The 13,733-nt window shown below is 35.4% G+C and overlaps 1 protein-coding gene across 1 annotated transcript in view; it reads right to left on the bottom strand.

Annotated features, from left to right (window-relative positions):
* LOC131682388 (integrator complex subunit 7) overlaps nt 1–13,733 on the bottom strand; it is a 1,467,711-nt gene that overhangs the window by 942,171 nt on the left and 511,807 nt on the right. The window contains exons 6-7 of the mRNA XM_058963863.1: nt 2,638–3,210; nt 2,375–2,583 (exon numbers count right to left, since the gene is read on the bottom strand). Coding sequence (XP_058819846.1) covers nt 2,375–2,583; nt 2,638–3,210 — 782 coding nt within the window. The remainder of the gene's footprint in view (nt 1–2,374; nt 2,584–2,637; nt 3,211–13,733) is intronic.

Below are 13,733 nucleotides of genomic sequence, written 5' to 3'. Positions count from 1 at the left end.
ATAGTTTCTGTAAGTACAGTTTCACAGACAAATCGGACATATTTAAAACAAATCTTGACACACTATATCATTATAGATTCCTCGAAAAAGGTGAAATAAATCACCGAAACAGTCGGATATTGAAGCAATACGTCGTTTTTGCTGTTTTATTGACTGCTAAACCGAAACTCGTTACCAAAAAATTTATCCAGCAAAAGGTGCATATATGAGAAAAACACAATTGCACTAATAGGTGGATTAGGAAATTTTCTATATTTGATTTTTATGTCAAAGAACCTTCCACAGAAAATAACCAACAAAATAATGAATAAATCGAAGAAATCCATCATGTCGTTCTTGAGTTATGCGATCACACACGGAAACCATTCCATTTTTATATTTAGAGATATCCAGCAAAAGGTGCATCTATGAGAAAAGCACAATTGCACTGATAGGTGGATTAGGAAATTTTCAATATTTGATTTTTATGTCAAAGAACCTTCCACAAAAAATAACCAACAAAGTAATGTCAAAATCGAATAAATCCGTCATGTCGTTCTTGAGTTATGCGATGACACACGGAAACCATTTCATTTTTATATATAGAGATATCCAGCAAAAGGTGCATATATGAGAAAAACACAATTGCACTAATAGGTGGATTAGGAAAATTTCAATATTTGATAGAAATAACAAACACAAATACAAATACAAAGCAAATGCAAATGGAAATGCAAATGCAAATGCAAATGCAAATGCAAATGCAAATGCAAATGCAAATGCAAATGCAAATGCAAATGCAAATGCAAATGCAAATGCAAATGCAAATGCAAATGCAAATGCAAATGCAAATGCAAATGCAAATGCAAATGCAAATGCAAATGCAAATGCAAATGCAAATGCAAATGCAAATGCAAATGCAAATGCAAATGCAAATGCAAATGCAAATGCAAATGCAAATGCAAATGCAAATGCAAATGCAAATGCAAATGCAAATGCAAATGCAAATGCAAATGCAAATGCAAATGCAAATGCAAATGCAAATGCAAATGCAAATGCAAATGCAAATGCAAATGCAAATGCAAATGCAAATGCAAATGCAAATGCAAATGCAAATGCAAATGCAAATGCAAATGCAAATGCAAATGCAAATGCAAATGCAAATGCAAATGCAAATGCAAATGCAAATGCAAATGCAAATGCAAATGCAAATGCAAATGCAAATGCAAATGCAAATGCAAATGCAAATGCAAATGCAAATGCAAATGCAAATGCAAATGCAAATGCAAATGCAAATGCAAATGCAAATGCAAATGCAAATGCAAATGCAAATGCAAATGCAAATGCAAATGCAAATGCAAATGCAAATGCAAATGCAAATGCAAATGCAAATGCAAATGCAAATGCAAATGCAAATGCAAATGCAAATGCAAATGCAAATGCAAATGCAAATGCAAATGCAAATGCAAATGCAAATGCGAATGCAAATGCAAATGCAAATGCAAATGCAAATGCAAATGCAAATGCAAATGCAAATGCAAATGCAAATGCAAATGCAAATGCAAATGCAAATGCAAATGCAAATGCAAATGCAAATGCAAATGCAAATGCAAATGCAAATGCAAATGCAAATGCAAATGCAAATGCAAATGCAAATGCAAATGCAAATGCAAATGCAAATGCAAATGCAAATGCAAATGCAAATGCAAATGCAAATGCAAATGCAAATGCAAATGCAAATGCAAATGCAAATGCAAATGCAAATGCAAATGCAAATGCAAATGCAAATGCAAATGCAAATGCAAATGCAAATGCAAATGCAAATGCAAATGCAAATGCAAATGCAAATGCAAATGCAAATGCAAATGCAAATGCAAATGCAAATGCAAATGCAAATGCAAATGCAAATGCAAATGCAAATGCAAATGCAAATGCAAATGCAAATGCAAATGCAAAAGCAAATACAAATGCAAATTCAAATGCAAATGCAAATGCAATTGCAAATGCAATTGCAAATGCAATTGCAAATGCAAATGCAAATGCAAAGGCAAATGCAAATACAAAGTTTTTTCTCATGATTCACCAATCCAGCTGGCTGGAACAAAAGGCTGAGGAATGCGTTTAGAAAGCACTGGTTGAGAGTCGAAACTATACTGGCTATAAATAAACTTTGTTAGAAGATAGTTCCACTATGCTATAGCTTTCCCTAAGGAGAGAATTTGGATGAAAACCAATTCCTCCCAAGGAGAAAATTGGTTAACATCACATTTGCATATATGGAGCACAAAATCTATAATAAACTTATCACAAAACACGTTGTCTAATGAATGCAGATAGATAAAAATAATGACAAATGTCTCAAAAATTAGATAAATAGATTACATGCAAAACTCACCAGAATCCTCTACCAGCAATTGAGCGATTGTTTCGGCAAAATGTTCTCCAAACTCTGTATGTGAATCGGATAATCGTATGCCACATTTTAGATAAATTCTTAAATCTTTTATATGTGCTTTATTGTGTAATGCAGAGTATATAAGGTATTCCAAATTCATTGTAAGATGCTGCAAAAAACAGCTTGGACAAGGAATATTTTCAGTGAAGCTGAAATTATAATAATATGATTATTCCACTACAAATATTGTTTCAACTACGTACCAATATGAAACTAAACTGGTCAAAATAGTCAACGCTTTCCCCCATGTACTATGTTCTAACATCAAGCAGTATCTGCACATTTCCAGAATTTGGTTCCGTTCATCGTTCAAGATTGTAGAACATGTTGTAGGGCAGCAAGTTAGTGTTATAATTACATTCAATGCCATGTTGGGGTAGCTACACTGCATAGTTAACTTCAATAATTTGTTAATAGCAATTTTTGGCCACAGATATGCACCCTTATCAGCCAGTTTATTAAGTGAGAGAAGCACAGCATGCTGGACTTTCTTTCTGGGATCACTAAGATACGTAATCAGTAGATCGACTTGGTCTGGTATATCCACGAATGTAACGTAGGACAGATGCGATAATGATTGCAGGATGGCAATTACAAACTGTTCTGAAGGGTATTTTGGTAATAGGTTGCGACATAGTGTCCTTACCAATGCAGCTGTATTAGCGTCGTGATACATGTGCCGGAGCACTGGTATCAAAAGTATTTTCATACAAACTGGTGTTTGTAAAGATTCAATCATAGATGCAACTTTGGCACACATTCCTACAGCGAATGATCTGAAAATAAAAAACACAGTATAACGTTTTCAGTTAAGTATATATGTATAAATATATGTATACAGCAATTCCATGAAAAAAAATTATACGATCTCTCAGAAATCTGTAATACTTGGCAGAGTCGTTCCTTACCGAAAAGTATTAGATACGTATTTTTATTATTTCGTCATTAGGGTATTTCTTTCCACGTTTGACTGGTGAAAAAATCGTGATTTTTTAAAAGTTGAATTTTTTAAATTCATAACTTTTTAACAGCTGAACCGATTTTTATCCGTTATAGGTCAAATGAAAAGTGTTTGAGTGTAGTTTGAAGAAAAAATGGTAAACTTTGAAAAATATTGAGTTTTGTATGAACAAAATGGGTTTTTCTTGATTTTCACTGCGAAGGGCCTTAACTACTTCATACTTATATATTTTATGCTTTTTTTTTATTTATTTTTCTTTTCATTCAATTCTACACAACAATTAGGCTGCTAGAAATTGAGGTTTCCGAGATGCAATTTTTCGAAAATAGAAAATCTATGTGTACACCCCACATTGCATTGCTTTTGTGAAAGTGAATATGGTAACTTGTGTGAAGGAGTGCGTAAGCATCAATCGGTTAAATCGTGTGAAATACTTTACTTTCGTTGAAAACTTTGTGGGCGCCAATTGCTAATCGAAATATCATTCAGATAAGTATAGTGTGTAGTCATACAGACTATTATTGTTCTGTGATTTTCAGATTTCATTTCACTGCGGCTGGCTTTATAAGCTCGCCCGCAGTGGAAGACGCAGTGTAATATTGTTCTTTTTTATTATCCCGCTTCTCCGGCTGTAGTTTAATTTGCCTATAATGAGCGGCCTGTGTGCAAAGTGTACGGGTACGGTGAGTCTCGCGGAAGGCCATGTTGTATGTCTTTTATGCGGTGATAAATATCAACAAAATGTTCCGGGTTAACAAAGGCCATGTTAAATTGGGTGGCTGATAATGCAAATCTTTGCTACAAGTGTGCAAAATGTCTATCAGACCAGTCTTCTGGTGCGCAGGATTTCAGTTCGACATCCATTGAGTTGAATAAGACGATGGAACTATTCGATTCCATTTCTGAATCTCTCACTGATGCCCGAAAAAACATCGTTGTAACATCGCGGTAGAAAACGAAATAGAAAAACTGATCAGGTCTTTCAACAACTCTCTCGAGTGTAAAGCACAGGGTTGCCAAAAAGTTGGAAGATTTGCAAAGTTGTTTGAATGAAAATGTTACGCGTGAAATTGAATTAGTTGGAATGAACAGAAAGCGGAATTTTATTAGTAGGAAGGTTCATTCTGAATCTGACGGAAATCCCAGCAGAAAACGAAAAATTTTGACGAATAAAGAAGATGAACCGATGCTAATTGAAATTGATGATAATGGAAATAATGACGAGGTTTTTGATGAAAAAAGTAAAATTACCTACGCGAACGTTTTGTCGGGTGCTATTGGGACGAATTAAATTCGAACTAGAAGTCAAACGAAACGTAAGGCTCGCCCGGTCATTGTAATTAAACCGGTTGTCGTTACAATCGAGTGACGATATACGAAAGGAATTCAAGAATAAATTGAATCCAAAGACGCACAAAATTAGAAACTTTAAAAACGGTAAAGATGTCTCGATTATTGTGGATTGTGCAGCTGGGGAAAACATTGAATCGGTGAAAGAAAACATTGTAAGCAATTTGGGTGAAAAGTATAATGCTGTTATACCGAAACCCGTTAAACTGAAATTGAAAATAATGGCGATTAGTGATCGATACACTGAAGAAGTCTTCATTGACTTATTGAAGAATCAGAATGAGGGCATTCCGGTCGATTATGTTAAAGTTGTTGCCAATTTCGAAAATCCACGCTTGAAATATAACAAATACAATGTTATAATTGAATTTGATAAGGACACTTATAGCGGCCTGATCAGCCCATAGGGTAAACATTGGTTAGGATAGGTGTTCTGGTTTAGAGGCCTTTAACGCGCTGCGCTGCTTCAACTGTGGAGAATCTGGTCATAAGAGCACGGGATGCGTAAATAAAGAAACATGCTCCAGATGTAATGGGGCACATAGAACATCTGAATGCTCGTCAACTGATTTTAAATGCGTAAATTGTACTAAAAAGAATAGTGAACGTAAAACGACGTAAACCATGCGGCATTTAGTAAGCAGTGTTCAGTATATCGGAGACTGGTAGAATCGAAAAAAGCAACGTTTTGTCAAGTGAATAGCAACTAACAAACGGGAGGCTGTCTGTAATATTATGTTTAAATATACCTGGGTTTCCTGCAAACTTTGTTGCAATCCGACATCTTGTAGAAAACAAATGTCCATTGTTGGTTTTTCTATCAGAAACACATATAGTGGATGCTGATGCATTGAATCAGTATAATATTCCGGGTTATAAAGCTGCTTTTTGCTTATCTCATTCCAGACATACTGGTGGGGTTGCTATTTACGCCAAAGAATCGATTAAATTCAACGTTCGGTTAAACAAAGCAGTTGATAATAATTGGTTCTTGAGTATATCAGTTGAAAGAGACATGCAGATAGGAAAATTTGCAGTAGTATACCATTCTCCTAATTCGAGCGATCGACGGTTTTTTAGAAATTTTAGAAAACTGGTGGGAGAATTTCGTTGATCTAAGCAAACGTAATGCAATTTCGGGCGATTTTAATATTGATTGGCTCAGCGATCAAATTTCGAATCAATTGAAGCAGTTAGCTGAGTTTTTCAGTTTCAAGCAAACTGTTAGAGAGCTTACAAGAATTTCCAGACACAGTAAAACATCACGTAGATCACGTGTATTCCAGTTTTGATAGGGTTCATTCGTATGTAGAGACCGATTGTAAAATTTCAGACCATGGGACGATTTCAATTTTACTGGAGAATGAACCTAATCGTGAGGAGGATAAAGTTAAAGTTAAAATCAAGTGCTGGAAAAGATATTCGAAACAAGTCATGTCTCAACGGGTTTCGAGAAGACTGGGTTTTACGAAATTGAATGGAAATTTGGATAACAAGGCAGCTGTTCTAACTAACGTATAAAAGGAGTGTAGAAATAGTTTAGCTTCTCAAAAATATGTTAATTTAAATAACTCGAACAGCTAGTACTCTTTAGATCTTTTGCGCCTTAAACATTAAAGGCATAAAAAGTACAAGAAATTTGGCAGAACTAATAGTGAACGTCTTCGGAATGAGTACACACACGCGCAAAATATTTATTCACGAGCTTTGAAAAAGACCAAATGTGAGTACATTCAAAGGAAGATCGATCAACATCAAAACAACAGTAAAGAATTATGGAAAATCTTAAAGAATTTAATTAAACCCAAACCTAGTTCCTCGCAGTCCATAACTTTTAACGGGATAGAAGGACAATCTGAGCAAATACTTGCTGAAAAATTGAACAGTTATTTCGTTAACAGTGTGCAACTGATCAATCAAAGTATTGAGCTGGTCAGTGAACCTGTGGAAATAAAACAGCCGATTAATATTAACTGTAGATTTGATGGAATTGACCCAATCACTTTTGAACAATTGAAAGATATTTGTTAAAGCCGAAGAGTACTACCCCATTAACATGTTGCACACATTAGAGAAAATTTTAGAAATTGTTGTTAAGGGCCAGCTGATGAGTTATTTGAGTTTGTAAGTTAACCTTGGTGTTCCACAGGATAGTGTACTAGGACCACTTTTGTGTATCTTATACATTAACGACATGAGAAACATTTTGGAAAATGCAGAAATATATCTGCTTGCCGATGACACAGTTTTGTTTATCATCGGTAATAGTAACGATGAGTGCATCAGGCTAATGAACCTTGAGCTGACGAAGTTTAGTGATTGGTTGAAGTGGATAAAACTCAAACTGAACATTTCCAAGACCAAATATATGATTGTAACTACGCGGCAGATAAATGAAAGTACTGCAACAGTTGAAATAGATGGAGAGATAGTTGAACGAGTTGCAACTATCAAATATCTTGGGGTCACATTGGACGAAAAACTAAGTTTTAATGAGCACGTGAACTGTACAATCCGGAAAGCTGCCAGAAAGTATGGCGTTCTTTGTAGGATTAATAGGTTTCTCACATTTGACTCAAAGATAACTGTTTACAAGACCATAATAGCTCCCCATTTTAATTACTGTGCTTCTATTCTGTTCTTAGCATCCAAGAAACAGCGTAAGCGAAGCGAACAAAATGATGAGACATTGGCGGAGCTAAAAACACTATGTATTTCACATGTACGGGTTAGTGGTAGTTAACATTCAATAAAGGGTCCTCATGTGGATGATATAACTCGACCGGACTCTGCACTGCTACTAGGCTCGTCACTTTTCACCTTAGCAGGTGGTGGTACCGATGGCTTGGTCAGGCAGGAGGAGTCTTACAGAGAATTATCGGAAATGGAAACTATTGGGTTCAATAGACCTTTCTCGTCAAAAAATTTTATATGATAGGATGCTTCCTTTTTTATCTCCAATTCGTTACTGCCCATTGCCGCGATGATTTGGTACCTCTAACTATTGAAAAAATCAAAAATAGTGCAAGTTGCTCATTTAACCCCATATTCTGAATACCTATCTTGCCTTGTTTCCTCGTATTTTTACACCATTTGGATGAATTTCCTGTGGGGAATACTAAAAGGATGCCAGATCTGCATATATATTAGTAAATCTGCAGATTTTGCATTTTCATTGCAGATCTTTTGTAAATTACAAATATTTAGCAGAACAAAGCCTATGCCAGCCATTTTATACACCAGTCTTCAACATTTTTGATCATTTAAAATATATACATACTACATTTCTATGTCAAATTTATTGAAGATTTTTGTAGCAATCAGCAGACTTTTATATTTTTACTGCAGGCTATTGTTTAAATAGACCTGGCATCACTGATGCTGAATGATTCATTCATATACCTGTCAAAAACATAGAGCATTGTATGAAAATGTATAACCTCACTTTTCTGACAGTTCAGTGTGCTTGTTTATCTAAGACTTGTTTACATGGACTTTTAAAATTTACATTACTTGAATACTTTCGATGCTCTTTGAAAGAATATCAAATCAAGAGGGATGAGGATTGGAACAATGGGAACCTGGTTCATACATTGACCAATCGGCGCTAGATGTAAAACCCGGTGGCATATGCTCCCAAGTAGCTCGCTTTGTTACTGTATAGTATTTGTAACTCTCTTGGTAACAACTATGTTATGGAAAAAGCGCACTTTGTTTGTATGTTGTGCAACATGTTCCTAAATGCAGCAAAATAATGAAAACAATAGCTGTGCCATTTGTCGAGCATTGGGTAGTTGGACAGTTCTGTTTTAGGGTGGAATGGCAAACAAAGAGGCATTTGCAACTTGTTAGACTATTTGTGCAAGTTAGCAAAGTTTCTGATTAGTTTCACAACTGTTATTGATGTTTGCATACTTAACACTATTGGCCTGTTCTATAGTTACATAGTTGTACAATCAGTTTAAAAACCCGTAGAAATTCTTTTCAAATATATTCAACAATAAAAAATATTGTGTAGCAGATGTGCAACAGTTAAAACTTTCAACAAGTTGCAACTGCTACTTGGGCTGAATCGCAAGATCAAGCATTGGGCTATAAAACGATTGCTTTCTGGATGATGGATAAGGATTTGTACACTTTTGATTGTTTGCTCGTGGGTTAAGTCCTAACAAGATGATCCGATTGATTACAAATTTTTAGGTGGTGAAGTTTACCTGAACTTTATAGGTAACGAATTCGGTCGATGATAAGTTGTTGAAATGATTTTGATCGTTCAATGCCCATACCGACGAACGTTTCCATTGGTCATAATGCCTACCAGCGTATGATAGCTGCAAACATGAGGACAATAAGGTTATCGCTTTCGAATGGAACAATTATTTATTATTCGTGTTCAAGTTCCATTACAGCAAAAGTTTCGTCGATTATCGCATTATCGTCGATTTAACCGACAAACGCAAAACAGTGCTCGGCACTGACGATAAGGAGTAAGAAGGATTTGATAGGAGTGGTAAGAATGCAGAGCATTACACATTCTGAAAAAATATCAGGGAGGAGAAATTATAAGTAGATATACATTATATCCCGAGTTGAAATCATTTTGGCACCGCCATAAAGCTATCTGCAACTGCTGTCTTGTTCAAAGTGGCAGGAAATAACTAGGAAGCGAATGATAAATTTCATAGTCAATTTATTTACTTTTTCGGAAGGATAAGTAATTAGTATGTTGTGAATATATATGTGTCGTCGGTGCCATGTGTTATGGTGGTACCGGACGGAACCGCTGGTCAGCAGACCGTCCTTGTCGTACTGGTCATAGATGCGACGTTTTTTCTCATCTGATAGCACTTGACATACTTCGGAAATCTGTCTTAACGCTCTCTACTTAGCGCAGGATACGCGAAACCGCTCCTAGCTTTTGAAAGAAAATTCCTAACTGCTGCTACTCTATCAGTCTCTCTCTCGACTGAAGACTACAATTTCGGTCGATTAAATTATGCTATGAAAATTGTACTTCCTCAAATTTCATCTAACGAGATCAATTCATTGTGAGGAATTTCGCTGCGTTCCAGTATGGCTTGCTTCTGGATCACTTACACTCTGATTTAATAGGCCCTACATGCCCACATATCATCAAATGTTGTTCCTTAGACATATCTTGATAGGTTTTAACAGGTGAACATAGCTCTAATCGCAAAAGAAAAATTGTTATCTGAATTTTTATATTGAAAAGAATTTTAGAACCAAGAAAAAATACTACTAATTTTTCTTGATTTTGATATACTTTTCTATATAAAAATCCAGTTGACAAATTTTCTGTTGCGATTAGAGCTATGTTCACCTTTTAAAACATGTTAAGGAACAACATGTGATGATATGTGGGCATGTAGGGCCTATTAAATCAGAGTGTAAGTGATCTTACTATGGAAACATAGCAAAAACACGATTTTTGATTGGAGACACCTCTAAATCATGTCCAAATTGAGTCATTTTTGGCGAAACTTCTTAAATTCTCACGTAGAACAAAAATCTGGGCTGACCCATATATATTTCAAAACTTTTTCAAAATGTGGAGAGGTCTAATGTACATGGCCAGATAGATAGTTTTTAACTGGGACGGGACGTGTGAATATGAAAAAACCTAATGTCAATTGCAGCCAGGGGGAGTTGTCAAATGCAGCCAAAGGGAACTGTCAAATGTAGCCAGTCCATTTAAAATATGTGAGGAAGAAAGAGTGGCAACGCAAGACAAGAGATAAAATGAACAGAAAAAAAAGAAAAAGAAAACATCTATCCACATGTTCTGTCTCAGGATTTTAATAGAGAACATGAAAATACGATTTGTTTGCATTGGGCAGTAGGCCTTTTTCAAATGTTTGGCTAGAAATTCCTTACTTCTTCAATGAATCATGTAGGGGAAAGAGGGTAACAGTGGAACTATGAAAACAATACGTTTTCATAGTTCCACTGTTACCCTCTTTCCCCTACAAGAAAAGTAAAAATGTTAAATTTAACGGAACAATGTATGATGTCGACATCAAATAAAAAATTATAGCTGAGCGACCTTGTTTGGAAAGTGTTAACATTTGGCAGCGAACCAGACCAAGTTTCTCATACTATGATCGAATCAACAAAAATTCCAAGACCATGTAAACAATTTCTCTGAACTGTCAAAAAAGTGAGGTTAAACATCATCATGCAATGTTCTTCACCGTGAGGTTCACTTTAGTTTGTTTACATAACCAATGAACTTTGTACCGCGACTCACCACTTCATTTGCCGCGTTGCCAGGAACTCAAGCAAAAATATACAAAACAGTGTTGCCCAAACACATATTTTGAGTCCCACCATTCTTGCAAAGGTGAAAAACATACTCAACATTCTTGCATTTTTCAAATTTAAAAAAAAAGCATTAAAAAATCGCGATAGCTCTAAAAAGTCTCATTTCAACGGAAATATTCTTAAAAATGTGTAGTCTTTTGAATAAAAATAAGAAAAAAGGGGGTTAGGTCGGACGAGAAAGGTCTATTCCAGATTCTATCAAGTATCTTCCAGAGGTGGGAAAATACCGGTTGAGTACCGGTACGGTAAACCAAATTTCCACACGTGTTTGTGTTTCCTTTACATTGTGTGCGGTCTTACCGCTGGTTGTGTTTCAACGAGACACGAAAACCAAACCGAGTTTCGTTTACACAGCACCGCGGTTTGGTTTTGATTTACGTTTACCGGTGCACGAGTATGGGAAGGAAACACGAGAATAACGAAACCAAACTTCGGTTGTGTGGCGGTTGTGTATTCGGGTTGATGTTTATCGGCTAAGCTAGTGCTGCTAGTATTTTACGAATTCTAAACAAATTTCTTTTGGGTGTAATATAAGGTATCTTTTCCGTAATTGAAAAAATGTTTCCAGACATCTTTCTGTTCAAATAAATTATGTTCGTTGTCATAAATGACGTTCCTTAACTCAATATTGCGACATTTTCATAATGATTTATCATCAGGAAGTTTGCAATATGAATATGTTTGGTATGAGAACTGCCCAAAAATCGAAAGTAAAAGGAAATTTAATAGTCTCCGCTATTTTTATATCTAAGATAGCAGATCAAAATTTAAGATGACGGTATATTCAAGATATTCTGTCATCTAGAATCATGCGACATGGAAATTTTTAATATAAGAAAGATGTGAAAAGATCGCAAATTGATGCCCGCCGTCAATTAAAATCTGATATGGCGAGCTATATTCAATACTACTGGCATTCAATAACGTTTTAATGGTAAAAAATCATGAAACAAGAGTATTTTTGATAACAAAAAGTTGTCTAGAGATTTAAAATTGTTTTATTCGTCGCCAATTTGCATCCCAATATGGTGTTATTTACACGACGATTTTGCATTTAAAAGCATGTAAATTTAAATAGGAATATAATTCCAAGGAAACGAAACTTGAATTGCGTAGTAAATTAGAAATTCAAAATGGCGGAATTATATAAAAAATTATGGCCTATTCATGATAATTTAGGGTGACCATATCAAGCTGCCGTGATACGCATAAGAGTCCCATTTACTATCGATTTTCTATACATATGGGACTGTTATGCTTATCACGGTAGTACAGGTCATTCAAATGTTATGTACGAACGCCTAATGCTTTTTCTTTTCATTTTCCACGTAAGAGAAGAAAGTTGAGGGATTAAAAAAGACATCGGATGGTACAATTGAGGAATTCGAGTATTTAAAATTTTGTTTGTCGTATTTTGCTTGAGGGTGAATTTACGTTACAATTATGGTTGCGATCGGTCATAAAAGCGATCTGAACCAGAGAAAATAAAGCGAAGACTCAGTAAAGAAAAATATTTTAGGCTTACAGGACAAAAACCAGGACAAATCAAGCGCTTTCCTTGAATTCCCAGGACACCAGGACAGACAGTGAAAAACCAGGACATGTCCTGGGAAACCAGGACGTATGGTCACTCTATCAATAATGTGTCAAAACGATGTACAGTAACATCAACAATAACCAAAATATGTTTTACCAGTACCCAGTAAATAAGGACCTAATCGTTTAACAGTGAGTTTCCCCCACTTGCGTCTGAGTTGCTTACCATATATGAAAAACACACACATACACGTAATTGCCTCTGTGCAAGGATATACGTATCAATACGATGCGCCATACAGTAATAATAAGGATATATGTATACGTAATGTGACTATGTGCTCGAGATTATTCGATAATCGCCTAACCACCACAACCAGACATGGATTAGATTTCATTGATACGACTATTGGCGATATAAATACAACAGGTTTCTTTGAATGAATGTGAAGTTATTGATGTCATTAATTTAACGGATTTTATAGCATTTGTTATTTCATTGACTTCGCTGATTTCATTGTTTTCATTAATTTCAATTTAAACATTTTGACATTAACATCAATTTATATACTCTAGACAATTTTGCCGAATCAAATATATCTACATTTCTCGGTTTCATGCAATTATTCGCCAAGACAAGGTAGCGGTTTTTAGTTTGGTGTACGCCATCTTGGTTTTCAGCACTGAAACAAACATCAATTCTCGACAAACATGTCAAATGGTCCGAAGTGCAAATGAGAGTCTCTCTTTGTTTACTTTCTCTTTCAATTATTACGGCGTCAGCATAAAACTTTTCAATATTGTTTCAGGATATATCGAAAAACGCTAATTTCGACTAGCATATTATCCTAAGAGTTAATGAACAAACGTATAAACGGACGAGTTATTAGCGAAAGAGAAAGTAAACAAAGAGAAACTGTCATTTTCACTTAGGACCATTTTTTATCTTAAAATACGTTTATTTAGGCCCAAATGCTGTAGCTTAACGAGGCCGATAATTCATTTTTTTTATATTACATGTCACATGTTAGTGGGGGAAGGGAAAGCCGTATTTAGGGGCGGCTTGCTCCCCTCTTATGTAAGTAAAGGAAAAAGGTAGGAAGTGGGATA

This window comes from Topomyia yanbarensis, chromosome 1 (genome assembly GCF_030247195.1).
Source record: "Topomyia yanbarensis strain Yona2022 chromosome 1, ASM3024719v1, whole genome shotgun sequence".
Classification (NCBI taxonomy): domain Eukaryota; kingdom Metazoa; phylum Arthropoda; class Insecta; order Diptera; family Culicidae; genus Topomyia; species Topomyia yanbarensis.
Note: the sequence above shows the minus strand (reverse complement) of the source record. Positions and strands in the feature narration are given on the sequence as shown.